Source organism: Paroedura picta, chromosome 12 (assembly GCF_049243985.1).
Source record: "Paroedura picta isolate Pp20150507F chromosome 12, Ppicta_v3.0, whole genome shotgun sequence".
Lineage (NCBI taxonomy): Eukaryota > Metazoa > Chordata > Lepidosauria > Squamata > Gekkonidae > Paroedura > Paroedura picta.
In genome coordinates, this window is record NC_135380.1 from 27,325,580 (window position 1) to 27,343,813 (window position 18,234).

General features: G+C 50.1%; 3 protein-coding genes across 5 annotated transcripts in view; 2 read left to right on the forward strand and 1 right to left on the reverse strand.

Annotated features, from left to right (window-relative positions):
* The first annotated feature begins 36 nt into the window (after nucleotides 1-36).
* On the forward strand, nucleotides 37-13,002 carry FHIP2B (FHF complex subunit HOOK interacting protein 2B). 3 transcript variants are annotated; one of them, XR_013225750.1, is made up of 18 exons: nucleotides 67-211; nucleotides 393-471; nucleotides 2,457-2,626; nucleotides 3,747-3,851; nucleotides 3,990-4,097; nucleotides 4,624-4,839; nucleotides 5,005-5,201; nucleotides 6,519-6,615; nucleotides 6,761-6,837; nucleotides 6,969-7,170; nucleotides 7,854-8,023; nucleotides 8,108-8,248; nucleotides 9,878-9,968; nucleotides 10,183-10,326; nucleotides 10,706-10,846; nucleotides 11,046-11,149; nucleotides 11,672-11,774; nucleotides 11,949-13,002. XR_013225750.1 is itself a non-coding variant. In XM_077304966.1 (17 exons), the coding sequence occupies exons 3-17, from the start codon at nucleotides 2,507-2,509 to the stop codon at nucleotides 12,052-12,054; spliced, it is 2,019 nt and encodes a 672-aa protein (XP_077161081.1). In that variant the 5' UTR covers nucleotides 37-211; nucleotides 379-471; nucleotides 2,457-2,506; the 3' UTR covers nucleotides 12,055-13,002. The 3 variants fall into 3 exon arrangements, 2 of the variants coding, with proteins under 2 accessions (XP_077161081.1, XP_077161080.1); XM_077304966.1 differs by lacking the exon at nucleotides 11,672-11,774 and having other exon boundaries at nucleotides 37-211; nucleotides 379-471; XM_077304965.1 differs by lacking the exon at nucleotides 11,672-11,774.
* Nucleotides 13,003-13,210: 208 nt separating this feature from the next.
* NUDT18 (nudix hydrolase 18) lies at nucleotides 13,211-16,158 on the reverse strand. Its single transcript, XM_077304974.1, has 3 exons — nucleotides 15,885-16,158; nucleotides 15,389-15,602; nucleotides 13,211-14,544 (listed from the first exon to the last, which is right to left on the reverse strand). Exons 1-3 carry the CDS (start codon nucleotides 16,032-16,034, stop codon nucleotides 13,946-13,948), a joined length of 963 nt encoding a protein of 320 aa, XP_077161089.1. The 5' UTR covers nucleotides 16,035-16,158; the 3' UTR covers nucleotides 13,211-13,945.
* Nucleotides 16,159-16,271: 113 nt separating this feature from the next.
* SFTPB (surfactant protein B) overlaps nucleotides 16,272-18,234 on the forward strand; it is a 29,795-nt gene continuing 27,832 nt past the window's right edge. Inside the window, exon 1 of the mRNA XM_077304970.1 lies at nucleotides 16,272-16,528. The gene's annotated coding sequence lies outside the window, so the exon portion shown is untranslated. The remainder of the gene's footprint in view (nucleotides 16,529-18,234) is intronic.

Consider the following 18,234-nt stretch of genomic DNA (forward strand, 5'->3'; position numbering starts at 1 on the left):
TCTTTGGTTTCCCTCCCGCAGGTTAGCTCGCTTTGTCTACGTCACTCGGCCACTCCCCCCAGCAGGCCGACGAAGCAGGCTGGCAGGCACCGCCTGCTGGGGGGCGGAACAGGGCCGCCACCGCCGCCCGACCCCCCGGCAGCTCGCCAGCCGTGCAGCCATGGCCCTGCTCGGTCGCCTGGGCGCCCTCCTGCAGCGAGCAGTGGCGACGGTGTGGCATGGGGACCCCGCAGGGGGGGTTGGGGAGGGGGTAGCCTGGAAGGGTCGAGGGGTGGGGGGGCGGTGAGGGTGAGGCCGGGGCCCACCCACGGGGGATCCTGACCTTCGTAGCTCACTAAAAGGAGGGTGACCCGAGGTGCCCCTTCCCTCCTTACCCAGGCTTTCCCCTGCAGGACGAGCCCGACATAGATCTCTTGGCAGCCTTCACGGAACACTGGAAGGGCCTCACCCACTACTATCTGGAAACTACTGGTAGGTAGATGCAGAATCCTCCGGTTATGTATCCTGATGATCGAGGTGATTATGCCTGGCTGCAAGGACAAGATCTCGTTAGATGTTGAAAGCTAAGCAGAGTCGTCCCTGGCTATTATTTGGATGAGAGACCTCCATGGCATACTAGGGTTGTGATGGCAATGGCAAACCATCTCCAAATATCTGTTGCCCCGAAAATCCCAGGGGTTCACCATAGACTTGCTGTGAGTTGACAGCAAAAAACCCAAACTCTCCCCTGAGGACTAAAAGGCTCCTGAAACTGTATCCAGAGGGTAACTGAGCAAAGTGGGCTGTACTGGAACTGAGGCTCTTTTCCTCCTGTGTTCATTGGTCTTAAGAAGCTTACTGCAAAACTCATTTTGAAAATAAGCAGCAAATTAAAGTGGTTCTGACAAAGTTTGCAAACAGGTTTTCAAAAGCAGATAAATTTACACCGATCCAGTCCCAATCCAGGGGTTACAGTATCATCTATAACGGTGGGTGGGTCCTTGTCTCCTATTAGAAGTTGCCACTGGCACATATGTCAAAACTGGTTTCAGGCACTTTTTACCGGAAATGGCTTAAAGCACAGATGGGTCCCAACTGCATCTTGGGTAGCATGTCTAGATCTTTTTTTACACTACGCTGATTTGAACAACACTTTTTTCAATCAGCCACTCTGTTGTGATTTCAAAAGTAAAGTGTGAGAAGCGTTGATCTTTAACCATTAGTGGCTCTGATATTTCAGCAGAGCCACTATGGGAGAAGCGGTGTCTGGGACATGTCCGGGTGTCCAGACACCACTTCCAGCTGCATGAGCTAATCTGGGCGCACCCAACAAAGCCCCTCGAGCGCCCGCCCCCAGAAGCCAGCTGCGAAGCGCGCTCGCAGCCTCACGGCCAGACACTCCCTAGCCTTGCGCGGCAGCCCAGCCAGCTTCCAGGACCATTGCCCATGGCACAGCCAGGTAGGGCGAAGGCACAGCTGTCATGAGCTCCTGCCGCTAGTACCCGTTGCATCCCAGGGTGCAATGGGCTTTCGGCCTAGTTCATATTATTCAATAGATACATTGTTTTGTTGGGAAATGACCAGGTTTGGAATTAAGCAGGCAGCTAAACTTTTCAAAAGAGCCTCTTGTGGCTCAGAGTGGTAAGGCACCGACATGCTGTCTGAAGCTGTCTGCCCATGAGGCTGGGAGTTCGATCCCAGCAGCCGGCTCAAGGTTGACTCAGCCTTCCATCCTTCCGAGGTCGGTAAAATGAGTACCCAGCTTGCTGGGCGGTAAACAGTAATGACTGGGGAAGGCACTGGCAAACCACCCCGTATTGAGTCTGCCATGAAAACGCTAGAGGGCATCACCCCAAGGGTCAGATATGACCTGGTGCTTGCACAGGGGATACCTTTACCTTTACTTTAAACTTTTCAAGTTGTGCCTACTTGGGGTTTTGGTTCTGCATCAGACAAACATTTGGAGAAAATGCTGTCTTGCTTGCTGTGTGTCCTGGCCAACAGAGCATTAGGTTCAAGCGCCTGTGCCTGGTGGGACACAATCAGAATAAACAGGGAATTCTGTTGGTATACTGCCCAGCCTGCTGTGTAATAGATTTCCTACTCAACTTGCTAATGTGGTCCTGGATTTGGTGTCAAGCATCTGTACTGTTGACCTCATAGCAGCCATGACATGAAATTTGGATCAGACAAGGTATAAAGGGGAAGGAAGGTGGCATGGTAAAGCTCATTGTCATCAGATCACAGAAGCTAATCAGGGTCAATACTTGGAAAGGGAGACCACCAAGGAAGTCTCTGCAGATTGCATGGATGAATTTCACTCACTTCAGAGAGTCTTTTGAGGTGTTGGTGCACCTGCTTTGCAGCTGACTTCTCCAGGGAGATTTGCTTGGTGACTTCAGGGAGGAGTGGATGAGATTCCATGTACTATGAAAGATGACATATGTGTGTTTGATGGATATTGGTCTTCTTTCCAGATGAAAACAAGCCAGCAAAGGAGACAGACATCCCCTGGCATTTAAAACAGATGTTGGACATCCTGGTGTACGAGGAAAAGCAACAGCCTTCAGGGGAGACAGGACCCTGCTTGGAGTATTTGCTTCAGCACAAAACGTTGGAGACTCTCAGTACTCTGGGGAAAGCTGAGGTACAGATTTGTTCGGGATTCCCTTTAAAGTGTTTGTATAAATTATTTTAGTAATATATCACATGGTCATTATTGTGGCAGATCAGTATCAGTATTACTATCCTTATTGGTGGGGGACAGCAGGAGTATAGTTTTCTTAAGGTCTTCCAGTCAGATTGTGGCCAAACTGATAAGTGACTTAGGGAATTCTTGAATCAGAGCTGAATCATGCTGCCTTTCTTGTAATAAACATCCATCCCATTTTGCCTAATATCTCAGTTTGTCTTTTGATATGGATCATGATAATTGGTGCCACCTTTACTTTGCTTCCCACCTTAGAGACTATGTAATTTTTCACTTTGCAAAAGTGTAGATCTTTCAGTGGTCCTATGGCTCCTTAAAGCTACATCAATGTTTGTAGCTTATGTTGCAGTTTAGCAACTGTTGTAATCTTTTTTAGTAAAGTAGGCTGATCCAGAAGTCCTACAGCTGGAGACAGATTGCAATGAGGTGTAACTTCTGCTCTGTTCTGTGTGAAAGCGATTCCCACTGGGATCCATGGTACTTGTTTCTTGGGAAACATGGTTTGATTTATAAATGGTAACATAATTATGCAGTAACATTTCCCTGGTCTGTGGTTTTTGAATGGCTGCCTTTCCTATTGGCCTGTCTTGTCTACCTGCAACTCAGTGGCCCTTCCTCCCTTGCTACTCTCTTTCTTTCTCTTCCTCATCCTTATATATGGCAGTTGCATGAGACCACTTGGGAAATTAATAGAAGCTCTAGCCCTAAACATGCCTTTTGATAGTGGTGCCTTCAGTACGAAACTCCTAAAATAAGCTTGGCAGGGCAGTCTATGTTTACTTTGAAGAAATCGGTAACATGCTTTAATTTCCGCAGAAAGATAGTTTTATTGGTTGCCGATATGCTGTGTTTTTTTCCGATTGTTCGTTTGAGATGATCTATTTGTAGTCATAGTTGTACTATTGTCTTACTTTGTTGCAAGCCACCTTGAGGGTTTCTTGAAGCCAAGTTACATGTTATAAATCCAATGAATAAAGAATATTACATGATGTTTGCACAAAAGATATTAAACGGGTGAGATACACCATTCCCCTTACATTCCACTTTTGGCCCCTAGTATCCTCCGGGCATGAGATCTCAGGTGCTCCTTTTCTTCAGTCATCTGCTGGGACAAATGCAGTGTCCCTTGCTCCATTACCTGAGTGTGTACCGACCTGTCCAGGTGAGTTTCCTGCTTCTCCTAATTGCACATGTGACTCTCAGTGGCTTGTGAGTGGGCCCCTGACCTAGCGTTCCTTTGGGTGTCTCTGCCCAGTTGCTTCTTGGTGCCACTGCTGATTACCTCAATGTCCTCCTGCAGAAACTCCTCCAACTGGGCCCAGAGCTTGAAAATGAAATGCTGCAGCTTGTTGCTGTTTTGTGTGCCAAGATCAGACAGGAGCCTGCCTTGCTCCCCTACGTTCTTGAGGTGAGGGACTGTTGGATCTCTGTGGCTCCTACTGTACTTCAGAAGGTGATGATGCTGGGGCTGAGGCAGAAGTTGCAGCTGTCTTGTGGCCTGGTGAACCCACTGAGCTTCTCCCTGACTCTTTCTTCTCCCACCAGCCAAGTTAATGGCTCCGGTGACAAGCAGCAGGTTGCCAGTAAGGGCAATGCCACACTGCTGCCTTTCTGGTTTGGCCTTGTTTACTCTAGGCGGAGCCACAAAACTGGAGGAAGCACAGCTGTTAAAACTGTATTTCTTTTTCTTTGGGGATAGAGTCAGGCAAACTTTTTCTCCCAGCATTTGTTGGCTCTTACAGTAGATAGGCTAAGAATCAAAGTGCCAAGGACGATTGGAAAGTCCTCAGATATCTAGCTCATATAAACAGACTGGTCTGTTGAGGAGCCCCATGTGAGCTACAGCTTTTTGACCTGTAGTTACAGGTTATTTCTGAAAATAAATCCAGATAGTGAAAAGATCTGCATCTCTCCTCCTCTCTCGCATTTTCAAGAGCAAGCACAAGGGGAAGCATGTGGCAAATGGACAGAGCGTGGACCAGCTCTTCCAATCGCAGGAAGCAACAGGCCCTTTGAGCAAGAAGTTAGCTTCTGCAGAGGAGGACAGGAGACTGTGCCCAGAAGAAGTTCCCTGTGGGGTGCCGTACGTGGAACTGACCTCCCCTACATCAAACTTGGTGACCTCTCTGATCAGTTTATGCAAGAGCAAGGTATGGATATTTAGCATGGGAGGGGGGAAAACATGTTGGGAGCACAGCCTCCTGCTAGCCATTCTCCCTTTCTCTTGCCTTGCCCTCCCCAGCATCACAGCTGAAAGGAGAGGGATTCCAGAGAGGATGAGGCTGGAGAGGTATCATTTTTTTTATCCCATGTAGAAGAAGAAGATTTCTGTAAAAGCTCACGAGAATCTGATGCTCCTTACCAGTATTGACCATCCGACAGCTACTCTGGCCCTGGCGCAAGACAGCATGCTGTGCCCACTGGTGGCTGACTATCTCTGCACCTTATATGATGCCATCCCTGCTTATATCGACCCTGCTAATCTTGCAATGCTTCAGCCAGTCAACTGGAGGTATGAAGTTCTCTGGGTTATACTGGGATAGTTCCACAAATGGAACCACCTATGGTCCCAGCAAGGAATCCTAGACTCTGTGCCATGGGCAAGCAAAGAGGTCCTGGGTTGTTGGTTTGATCTTTTCCAAGGAGCAAACTTGGGTTTGGTGGTATACTGTAAGAGATCTAAGGCGCTAATGTTGCGTACTCCAGAAATCAAGAGACCCTCATTTGAGTAAACAGAACACAGGTAGTATGTTGGTTTCACCTCCCAAGCATTGCTCTATTTAAATGAAACTCTGGTCTGTATTTTCTTCGCTGCTGAAGCAAAGAGTGACATTCTGTAGGAGACAAATGGATCAATATCTGAGAAGAAAGAGCAGCATTGTGTGTCTGTGTATATATGAAAGCAGACACTGAGTGCATTTTTTCCATCTTTGATCCAGCCACACCAATTCATGCTTCTGTAACATCTAGACCCCAACCTTTTTATCACCGGAAACTGGTCAACGCTTGACAATTTTACTGAGGCCCGAGAGGGGGGGGTAGTCTTTTGCTGAGGGACGTCACCCTCGCCTGAGCCTCTGCTCCACTTGCTTTCCCGCCGGCGCCTCTGACTTCCAGCTGCTTGCTGGGGGGTGCTGCCAGCAGCAGCTGCGCAGTACCATGCAGAGGGGGAGCCCCAGCCATGGCGGCCACTGGAGAGCACCAAAGGTGAGCCGGCAGCAGCGTGGCGGGGCAGCCTCCAAGGCAGCAGCTGGGGAGGAGGAGGCACGGCCCGGTACCAACTGATCTACGGACCGGGACCGGTCTCCTGACTGGGGGTTGATCCACAGACCGGGACCAGTCACCTGACCGGGAGTTCGGGACCACTGATCTAGACTGAATTACTGTAATGCAGTTTACATGCATTACAGTTGGACTGGAAGGCATCTCAGAAGCTGCAGTGGGGAGTAGGGTAAACAGATTCCCTAGCAGATGCAACAGCAGCGGTTGCAGATAATGATATGCTGGTGCTAGGAATTTGCCAGGGGAACAATTGTTCATGAACAGAGCCTAGCTCTGGGTTATGCAGGAATCAGCCTGTGCTCCCTGCCAGCTTTACCCCAGGATCAATGTAGAAAAGAGGATTTCCTTCTTGTGAGTGGACATGATAAGCAACAAGTCTGAAGCCATTAAAAAGAGGGCTCTATCTGGCTAGCTTTGGCCGTTTCTGAGATCAGACTCTCTGCCCATGAGGTTCTTAGGTTCCAAAAGGGGGGGGAGCATGTTGTTCCTTGACAGTACAGTGCCTCTGTCTTGAGAGCAGTTAGTGAGTTTTTGGATTTCCTTACAGGTTGAAGGGTGAGAACTCCTTTCTAGGACAACCAGAACTAGAGGCTTTCTTTGCCTGGCTGGACTTCTGTGATTGCCTTGTAAAAGGGGCCTCTCCGGTAAGAAACTTACAGCCACCTCATTGCACCTGCATACACTTGCATGGCCTTGGCCTGCTAGCTGACTCTCTGAAAGCCCATGGAATTGGTGAGGGGGACAGAATGGCAGAGTTGTGACATAATTTTACACTCCCCCCTCCCCCAGACCGTTGCCCATCCTGTAGCAGAGGCAGTGTCTCAGAGGCTCTTCGTGGGACGTCTTCAGCCTCAGCTCCTGCAAATGTAAGTCTGGACTCATTGGGTAAAGGGGAGGTGGAGCAATTGCTTTGCTGGGAGAGCCCAGGGGCCTTCTGAATTTGCAGCCTAGAACTGCTCCCCTTGCTCCGCTCATTCTGCTTGGGCTTTCCTGGCAGGTCGGAACGTGGCATTCTCATCTCGACAGCCATTCTGACATGCCTGGTGAGACAGATCCATGCTCCTGCCCTCCGCCAGGAACTGGTGATATTCCTGCTGGGGGATGGAATGGACCCTGAAGTTCTTGAGGACCCTGACCACCACCAGCACCCTTCTTTATGCTCCCAGCTGATTGAGCGCTGCAACCATCTGTCTGATGAGGTGAGCAGGAATCTTTTGGATGAAGGCATGCACACAAGCCCTGAGGCTGTTCTGCTTCCTGGCATTCAGGGCACTCACTGGGATGAGCCCAGGATTAAGCCATGGCTCAGCTGTTTCTCCAGCGGTCCTCTGGTGCTTCCTCAGTTTGCAGTTTCATCCACCGCCTTGCTGGGGACAGATATTCTTTAATCACTAAAAAGATTGCGTACCTTGGTCAGCAGCAAATCTAGATAAGAATGGGAATTCATAGGGCTTGAGAAGAAATCTGGGACTGAATTTGACAACCCCAGTATCTCTTTATGAGACAGGATGCTGGACTAGATGGGCCATTGGTCAGAATGAGCAAGGCTCTTCTTGTGCTCTTATGAGCCCAAATCAAACTGCAGGGTGAGCTGGAAGCCAGCAAGCTGTGTCTTAGGAGGGGGCCTCGTCCTGCACCAACTTTATGACTTGCTGCAGGCTGGTTGCAGCTGTGAGGGCCTCCAAGGGATAGTTTTGAGATGCTCACTGGAAGGGTTTCCCTGCTTGGAATGAAGGCTGTGAGCTCCTTTGTCATAACCTGCACGATCTTCTGCTCCTGCAGCTGACCCAGCTCTTCTCTATTTGGGGGGAGGTGACACTGCCGTTTGTAGTCCTAAGCAGGATCAGTTTGGAGCTTCTGTCACTTTCCTGCCTTTCTCCAGATCAGCACAGTCACCTTAAGGTTCTTTGAGGAGCTGCTTCGGCTTCCCGATCCACGCATCCTACAGAATCTAGTGTTGCGCAACCTGGAGGAGCGCACCTACATCCTGCGAAGCCCATCTGGGCAGGAAGAATGCTGCAGCCGTGAGCCAGAGACCTATGAGGATGGGCTGTAAGTATGTTTGGAAATGGAAAGAGTGAGAAAGGGGGTGGGCAGAGCTAGAGCTGCCATCTTGATGCTTGTTCCCTATTCCAGTGGAGAACTGGAAGAGGATCCCTATTTCGTAGATGGATTCTCGACTGTGGGTTTCCACGCTTCTAGAAAGCCAGCTGCTCCTGCTCCAAAGCCGCCTGTCCAACCTGAGGGGAAGATGGATGTGAAGGAGGTTGTCAGCAGGTATTTGAGAAGGGAAGATGCAGGGGGGAAAGAGCTCCTTAGCCACACCCAGCTCAGGTGTCCTTTCAGAGCTCACAGCTCTGGCAATGAAGGATCATATAGCTTGGCATGGAGATTTTTGCACAGACTTGGCAGAAACACAGAGTGGGTGACCAAAGCACTCAGTGATGTACAAGCAAGAAGTTGGATCCAGGTGGATAACCATGTTAGTCTGAAGCAACAGAGAAAAGGAGCTGGAATGCCAAGTTGTCAAGGTGATAAATATAGAAGGCAAAGCTCTCAAAGTGTATTCACTCCTGGCTGGGTGGATGCTGTTTTGGCGTTTGGCAGGGAAGCTGCATTTGACTGATCCTCAGTATTAGTTGAGCACTTGACAATTCTGTGCACATTTAGTGCAAATTCACATAAGACACTAAGAAGTCGCATGGGAGTGATATTTTGGCATCATGTTTCCTGAGGGTGTCATTTCTGAAAAGGGGGAGTGGCTTGCACCTCCCCCAGCACTCACCCAGCCGGCTGACTTTCTGTCTGGGCAGAGGCACTCTGCATTTAGCTTTGAGTATGATCTGGATCTTTTCCACCTAAGGGCCTTTCAGCACTGGGGGGGAGGGGGGGGCACGGCACTTCTGTCCACTGAAATCTGAATTTTAAAACTGACTCCTCACAGCACTACATATAGGCCTTCATTCTCATAATAATTCACAATACCCATCCCTGCTTCCAAGATCATAAGAACATAACTCAGCTGGATTTGGCTTGTGCAATCCTAAATATGTTTATTCAAAAATAAATTCCATTTGATTCTTTCCTTTTCAACTGGTACTTTCATAAGGAACTGTAATTTGATTGCAGCAACAAAAGGTCTCCCAGTCTGTGCTTTAAAACAACATTAATTAAATGGCCTATAGCTGACAACAAGTCACAGCTTTGTAGCCATGGCAGCTCCATCATTGACTCAATCAAGGTTTCAAACAAGTTTTACTGCCAGTTCACTGCTGCACTTATTTATTTTTAGTGACCAGGCAGAGGTTTCTTATTGGTTTGCAATCTTCTTTCTGAGAACACTAAATAGCTTTCTATCATAAGTCAACAGTGAGATCATTAGGGTTGCAAAGAAAAACACGACCAAAGAAACAGCAGTTGGAAGAAGCAGGAGCTATTTTAAAACACGGCCACCAGGAGACTTTTCTGACTGAAGACCGTAAAAAAGCAACTAATAAAAAACCGTGTTTTATTAATTTGCTTGTGCAAAACATGAACCATTGACAAGGAATCATGTTAGCAGGCTGCAGCAGTAACAATACAACGGGAACGTGGAAGGGCAAGCAATGTAGAAACATGGGGCATCCCACCTACGCCACCAGCCATCATGTGCTGTTACTCCTGCCTCACTGCTGCTTTACCCGCTGACATTAGGCAGGCTGACATTGAGGCTATGTTCAGAGATACACAAACTTGTCTTTAAATGGGGGGCGGAGGTGATGACAGTGGTATTTGGTTGTTTAAATGAATTAATTAATGGTGTCCATTCTAGAGGAAATGGCTAATGTGGAAGGAGTCCTTGTGTGTTCTGCATGCTCATTCCAGAACATTGAGTCTGAGAAGCTGATTGGCTGCTCTCCTTTTCAGTTTCCTTTGCCTGGTTCCTAGCGAAGCAAAGACCTCTGCCTACCTGGAGGAGGGGGGATATGACACCTACGTCCATGATGCCAGTGGGATAGTGAGTTGCTGCTTCCCTGACTTCCCCTACCACGACCTGTCATTATTACCCATCCTTTTGCCAAGGCACCCATGTATTTTCCTTGGTGGGCTTCCACAGAGCCTCGCATAGCTCTTTAGACTTTCAACCAATTAAAGGGCCATTTCCAAATCACGTGCCTCTTTTTTCTTCTCTGGCTGCCAGAATGCGATTAGATTCCTTTCTGTTCCATCAGTTTTGGGAATGTCGCGCTAACACGTCCAACTGGAACTGGCCCCAGACTTCTCGGCCCCTGGAAAGCTGCACTGCAGGGCACTGCTTTTATGAAGGCCACTTCCTCAAGGTGTTGTTTGACCGACTGGCACAGATCCTGGATCAGGTAAGGGAGAAAACGGTCTGGAACTCTGCCTGTGTTGCCAGTGATTTGGCTCAGAGCAACATGTACGTCTCCCATCTGGGCAGCCAGCTTCAAAGAAGAGAAGGTGGGCGGGCCCCTCACAAAGCCCATCCCCATTCTTCCCACCCTAAGTAGGAGTCCTACAAATGTGCCTGGCTTTGGAACAATGACACTGAGTGCATTTTCATATGAATACTATAGCTAAATATCTGACATTGCAGAGTGGGCGGTTGGCCAAACATGTGATTTCTCTCCTTTCCCCTGCCCCACCCACTAAGGTTAGTTGTTCCAAACAGGGAGTTATGAATGAAGCCAAACAACTCTGTTCTCTCCTGTCTCTGGTGTTGTTCTTCCTTTATAGCCCTATGGTGTGAACCTGCAAGTGACATCAGTACTGTCCCGCTTGGCCCTGTTTCCACACCCTCACCTGCACGAGTACCTCCTGGACCCCTACCTGCCCCTGGCCCCAGGCTGTAGGACCCTCTTCTCTGTGCTGATCCGGGTAAAGTCCTACCTTAGTAGGGACAGGATAAAATCAAACTGCATGGGGAGGAGAGTGGGCTGGGAGCCCCGCATAGCTCCAGGGCTCTTGTCGGGGTCCTAAAGCAGGCACCTGTGTCCTGTAAACGGAGGCTGGCCTGTCTTTGCTCCTCCCGTGACTTCTGACTCCATGCTTCTTTCCCTCCTGTCCTTCCTTCTAGGTGATTGGAGACCTGATGCAGAGAATCCAAAGGGTACCAGACTTCCCAGTCAATTTGCTGCTGGTTCGGAAACGTTTGATGGGCCTGGTCTCTGAAGAACAGCAGTGAGTGTTGTGCTAATTGGAGGAAGGGAAAGGTTTGGAGAGGCCTGCTTCCTGTTCCTCACTGCTTCAGTTCCTTCTTGCCCCTGCATACCTAGCTCTTTGGCCTGCCTCTGTCTGTCGAGCCCACTGCAGAGCTGGTGTCCTGTGGGGCCTCACATGGCCTCGTCTCAGCATTGTGGCTGGCTTTCCTTAATCAGCTTGGGAGGACTCACTCAGCCTGTTTCAGTGCCATCCTTGTACCTCTGCATGTCATGTAGACTTTGGAAGATAAACAGGGAGTGGCAACTGGATATTTTCACTAGACCAAGATTCCTCTTGATCTGACAGCAGGTGCCACATCAGACAGCACAGCTTTTCTGCTTCCTGTATTTTGACTATACATTTGTTTGTTGCCCTACCTCAGATGAATTCCAAGCATTTCTCTTGATTGTTTTTACTTTCCCCCTCCCTTCATCTTTACAATCTGGTGAAGTGACTGGCTTTATCCCCTCCCCTTCACCCTGTTCTAACAATTGCACCTAGTTCCACTGGAGATGAGGACAAAGCCACTCCCTCCTTTGGATGACAGGGTGAGCATCACTGGAGCAGGAAGGGAGCTGTGAACCAGGAAGTTCCTACAGCCCAGGTCCAGTGTCACTATATCCATTGATTATAGGAGGGTGAAAATTCTGACCTACTGTGCTACAGTTTTGTAATGGGAGCTAAAAGTGTGTGCATGAAGTGCTTTCTAAGTGCCAAATAGTATCATAACTGTAAGACAAGTTGACATGGAGGGTAAACATTCTTTCCTTGCATGCAGGATCAGCCACCAAATGCTGCTGGAAGGGGTGATCGTGCTCGAGGAATTCTGCAAGGAGTTGGCTGCCATTGCCTTTGTGAAGTCTGCACCAAAGGGCACCCTCTAATATACACAAACATCCATGCTAGGACCCAGGTGCAGCTTCAGGTGCCTGGAAGGGCAAGGTAGTCCTGGCTGCTACAGCCCACCTACCACCTTCCTTGAACTCCAGGCCCTGCAAGGGCTTTCTGCTGTTTCTGCTTGCAGCCAGGAGCTGGCTGAGGTGTTTGTGATGGCTGCAAGCTCTGTGCACTTGGGAGCACAGCAGACACAAGGTGCTACCAGCAGTGATGCCTACTTCCCCAGGGAAAAGCAGACACTGACCCTGTTGAGTCGCACCGTGTCCTTCGTGAAAAGAGCTGGATCAGGATCAGAAGGACCCAAAGGGGAGAGCTGGCAGTGACATCAAACCCGAGGGCTTGCTCAAAGGGCCTCAGCTCTGTCCCTGCCTCTTCCTGGCGTTACGTATTACCTGACAGCCTCACTGCAATCAAGTTCTCCATGTCTCCTGTAGCAAGAGAGTCCCCAACTATTAGTTGGTCCCCGGAGTGGCGTCCAAACAAGATGTGACTACCTCTCCTCTCTCCCAGCGTTGCCTGACCTGCCTTAGCCACAGGCTGCTGTCCTGACACCAGCGGGAGAGGACGCTAATGACTCCTGCCCTGTTTTTGCATTTTACTTCTTTCTGTTGAAGGTACAGATTACTGGGTGCTGCTTTCGGGATCCCTCTTGTTTTATTTAATGGCCTTTGCCAGTAGCTGGTAATCTGCTCTTTCTCGCCACCCTTTCTCGTCTTGTTTTCCCCTGCAAGAACTTCTCCGTTTTTTGTATCTTGTGTTCTGTTACAAAGCATGCAATCGAGAACACTAAATTTTCTGAACTGAATGGAGTGGACAGAAATTGGAGGTGAAGAAATCACACCAGCCTATTAATAGGACTTTTACTCTGACAAAATGTTCTCCAAGTGCAATAAATGATTGTTATCAGTGCCTCAAATAAACAGCAAGCTGTTGGAGGAGGAGTGGAAATCCTGCAAAAACTCAGTCCATAGGTCATTTGCAGTGGGGAAGTCTAATAGACAGCAACTTAGAGAGAGACTTGGTGTATAGCAAGGGGCTTTGGGGCACAGCCTGCCTCCTTTCATTATGAAACTCAATGCAAGTCCTAAATCATGTACCTTCTAGCCACCTGCCCCCAGCCTACATTTAATCAAAAACATCCGCCTGGGAAGAGACTGGGCTTTTATTTGTTTTGTACAAAGCCATAATAAGCATTGCCACATTGAATTCTGCCAGGTACACCTGAGAATCCAGGCTAAGAGGCCCAGCAAAATGTACACACAGAGCCTGAGGCTGCTTTTGGTCGTTTAGGGCCACACTTTTGCCAACAATGTCAAGAATGAAGAAATTTTAATATCACATGAGGCTTGCTAGGGACCTCTCAGAGCAGGGGTGGGCAAACTGTGGCTCTATAGAAGTCCATGGACCACAGTTCCCATGAGCCCCTGCCAGCGTTTGCTGGCAGGAGCTCATGAGAATTGTAGTCCATGGATATCTGGAGGGCCACAGTTTGCCCACCCTTGTCTTAGAGAAAGGATGTGTTCCTCAGGTGTTGGAAACTGGCAGATTTGAGCCTCCGTTGCAGAGCAGGCAGGGTTTCAGCTGTGCCTAGAGCCCAGTATTCCTCAAAGGATAAAATTAACACTGGAGACTTCCTGATATTCAGATAAACATTATGCAATTTCATGCAAATGCAGAAATGCTTGGTTACCCTCAGTGGTACTTTAGGCCAGTCTCCTCCTTCCATTCTACATTGTAGTCAAGGGCTTTCCTGGCTGGAAAAGAGGTTCTTTCAAGACAGATGGCAGCTGTTAGAGAGACGCCTCTTCCCAAGCCCCAGTTAACAAAACGCCATCATACGCCAAGCTGTTCCATCCATGGCACCAGCGAGTAGGGGACCTAGCTGTGAACAGGGATAAAGGATGATGTGCTGAGCCTCTCACGGACTCTGCTCTTTAGGTCCTCATCCTCAACCTTCCACCAGCGGAAGGCCTTGCTCTGCAGCTCTGGAGGTCTCTCCTTTGAGCACTGGCTAGTGTCCCCAACTGTCACTACTGTGTTGAAGCAGATGCCATCACTTTGGCCTGGCTCCTTGCCTAGGTGCTGTAGCCCAAGCAAGCCACAGATGTGTACCGGGACATGTGGCAGGCACTCCTGGAACAGCTGATGAATGGCTACCAGAAGTCCACTGCCCAGCGCTGACGGAGACATACCGTTCACAACCACAGGCAAGTGCGGAGACCTCACTGCGCCCAGGAGCACCCACAGAGCACCCGTATTGTCAGCAAACACGGCCAGGAGCCGCTGGCAGATCACAGCACAAGGCAGTTCCACAGGCAGCGTAGGTGGGTGACGAGGGTTGGCTTGATACTGCAGAGCAAGATCCATCAAGGGCACAATATCCTGGGCTCGTAGGGGTAGAGAAGGAGACTTCCGGTCCCACCATCGGGCCTGAAGAGATTCTTCATCAGCATCCTGCAGGCTTTTCAGGGTGCCACCTAGAGAAACAGCGTGCGGTGTCAGGCAGCTGTGGCCAAAGTAGAACAAAAGTGTTTTTTTGTGTCCGGGGACTTCCTGCTGTACAGTAGAGGAATGACTGAAGCTTAAAAAAAAATCAGGCAAAGACACTCCAGGGGGGTGTTAAGCAGTAACTAGGATCTTACTCCAGTGAGCACAACAACAAAAAAAGTAACAACTGGGGGACACATACACCTTCAGTTCTAGGGTTCCCCCTCCTGGGTAGTGAAATTCAGTATTCTTCAGAGTAGAAGAAAAATTACAAGTAGAGTTGGAGAAGGGAAGAAGGACAGATGACCCACGTCTGTGTTCGTCCCAGAGCACAGGCACTATCTGTCCCACTATACATTTCTGGCAAGGCCTTGGAGGAGGAGCCTGTCTCATGGCTTATCACTTAACACCCACTCAGGGCCGCTGTCCCACCCAAGTGCAGCCTTCTCCAACCGGCTTGCCTGTCTGTCCAGCAGCCAGCCAATCGCCATCAGTCCCCCACCCCTGACCACCCCCTTCTCATTCCACTTCCCTCTGATGCTTGGAGGCTACAGATCCCTGCTGCATGCGAACTACCTCTGCAGGTGAGTCCCCTGCAGCCTGAAGTCTTTCCAAGTCCTGGGGGGGGGGGAGGGCACCCACAGAGTTCTTCCACTCCACCCCCCCAATCTAGAGCCCATTGTATTCTTGAATGCAATGGGCTTTGCCTCTAGTTCACCTCATAAGCTGTGCCTGGGAAGGCCCCTGGAGGACCAATGCCAAGGAGAGAAACATGCCTCCACAGGCTCCTCTCTAACCCACCTGCCCCTTGCCCCCAGGCCCTCAAGAACTCACCGGTGGGTCTTGCCAGGAAGACAAAGCGCAGCCAGCAGGGGCCCCGCTCCTCAAGGGCCAGCAGGGTGAGTGGCTGACACTGCAAGCCCGTCTCCTCCTCCACCTCCCGCTGCATGGCCTCCACGATGGTCTCTCTGGGCTCCATCCGCCCTGCGGGCAGGTACCACATCCCATGACACTCTGCCTTCGCCTCCTGCATCATCAGCACTTCATTCTGCAGGAGAAACGGCTGTCCTATGAGGGCTTAAGAGGGTGGGGGCGTCCGACCCAGCAGAGGGCAGGGTAAGTGTCTGGCTTGATGCACCCTCCCGGCTAGGGATGCCAGCCTCCCGGTGGGCCCTGGGGATCCCCCAGAATTACAGCTCACCTCCAAAGTCCAGAGATCAGTTCCCCTGGAGAAAAATGGATGCTGAGATTCCCGTCCTTCCTAAATCCCCCGGAATTTACCAGCCTGGGTCTGGCAACCCTGCCACCCCATCCCCTGCTCCCGGCTGACCTTCTCGTTCAGCAGCACGGCCATCACGACGTAGCAGGTGTTCCTCCGCAGGCGGACGGGCTGGAGAGGCGGCGGGGGCCCGGCGTCGTACTCCCCCGAGACAGGCCAGCCCTTACCGCTCAGCAGCAGGCCCAGCTCCTCCGCGGCCATATCTGCGGCGCTCTCTGCACATGCTCAGGGGCGCTGTCGCCCTGCGTAGCAAGCCAGTCCGGAGGCGATGCCCCCTCCCTAGTTCCGCAACGGAAAGGGGGCGTGGTTAAGGGGCGGGGCCTCGGGGCGATGACGCTGGAGGAAGCGGAGGGGCTCCGGGGTCGGAGAGTCCGGCCGCTTTAGAGGGGTTGGGCTGGAGCCGCCCAGACGGGGGGAGAGGAGCCCCCCCTGGAGCTTCCATGTGCAAAGGCAGCAATCTGTACTGAGAGCCGGTCTGTGATGCCCCTCGAGGGACCTCGTCCAGGCGGCTGCCAAATTCAGAGCAGGTTAAACCGCATCGTTCTGCGTCTCCCTCGAACGCTTTCGCTCCAGCCCGGGGAGGGGGAGGAATATTGGTGGGGCTGGTCTCGCGGGGCTCTCCTGCTGTCCAGAGGGGACATTCTTTGGGACACAACCGATAGCCCTGTCCAAGATCTGCTCCCTCTCTGGCTTAGGTAAGTGAACTGGGGGGAGGGGGTGCGAGAGAATGACCGCGACAGCCCATTCAGCTCAGTGGTTTGCAAAATAACATATTTGAGTACCAGCAGCAGAAGTAGGGGTGCTAGCCTCCAGGTGGGACCTGGGGATCCCCCAGTATTGCTGCTCCTCTCCAGGTGGCAGAGATCACTTCCCATGGAGGAAATAGATGCTTTGGAAGGTGGACCCTGTGGCATGATACCCCAGTTAGGTCCTTGTCCTCCGATATCTGTAGAGATTCCCCAACTGGGATCTGGCAATATTTTATATTAAATTGTATGTTTTAATGTGTTGTGACCTGCCCTGAGCCAACTGAGAAGAGCAGGTAATAAAAAAATTAAGATTTATTTACTTATAAAGGTTTGTTTATTTAACCTGACCCCTTTATCCCCTGCTGGTGACCTGGCAGCCCTAAGCAGAAGCCTCACTTAAATTCCAGCCACACAAAACTTAACAGGCTGCGCAGAGGTGACAGAGAAACTCAAACACTGGCCTGCAGGGCTTTTCCCCATAGTTAGGCCCCTTTTACGAGAGTTGAGTGTGCAGATGCTAACCACAATCAACAGGTTAAGCAGTGTTCATATGGAGTCAGTGATACTATAATTGGAACGTCACTGCAAATTCACTGTTAATTCACTTAAGGTATCCACTCACTGAAGTTTCTTTTATTATGTTATCAACGGGTGATTTTCAGCTTGGGCATTCAGTAGTGATGGCCTGGTAGTCAAGAAAATAATTGCAGCCTTCTGATTGATCATACAGTTATTAGGGATTGGCAATAATTCTACATCCTGGTCTGTCCTGGTTCAAGTCTTTAGTTCTTACCAGGCAGAGAAAATGGCCTGTTCCCTGGAATGTAGTTTTTGATAAGCGCTCTCACGAAACCATAGCTGAGAGTCCTTATCTCAAGGCTAGAGAGATGGAAGAAGTGTGTGTCACTACTGCTTATGGAAACAATTGGGAGGTTGGGGGGAAAGCATGCGAGTGGCTTCTTGGACCTGTCAGCAGTTTTTGGAAGGCTGTTGTAAGAGCTGTAGGGTGCTCCTGGGAGGTGGAGTGGGGAGGTAGAGCCCAGGCTATTGGCTCATCCTGCAAGGGCATCATCTTTCCAGCCTCCAAGAACAGGGTGTTTAACACTATGTAATGCTATTGTTCTCTGCACAGATTTGGGAACTCCTCTGTGTCTATATTTCTTCTTGCAGTAAAAATATATAAAAGGCTTTTCTCTCAGGGTGATTAATTGGTGCTGAGCAAAAGAACCCTAATTAGGCCATGCGGCTATTAGTAAGACATGGACAAGATCCCTGAAGTGGTGATATGCCCTTAGAGCATTGTTCTTCCTGTTAAAATCTGCCACAAGATGCCCAGGAAGTGGGTGCCTCTTTTTGAGGCATTAAGTGGGACCTACTCCCTTGCAAGAGCACTCTGAAAGAAATCTTCACCTAGCTCCCCTGCTTGCATAGAGCAAGGTGCTCAACTATATGCATGCCAGCAGATCCTGTTCAGTATGGCTTTGGAATGGAAATACTTGTTATCCTCCTAGACCAGGGGTAATCAAACTGCGGCCCTCCAGATGTCCATGGACTACAATTCCCAGGACCCCCTGGCAGCGAATGCAGTTTGACTACCCCTGTCCTAGACAATCTACACCAGGATGTAGACTAGGGACATGCTCTCAGCACCT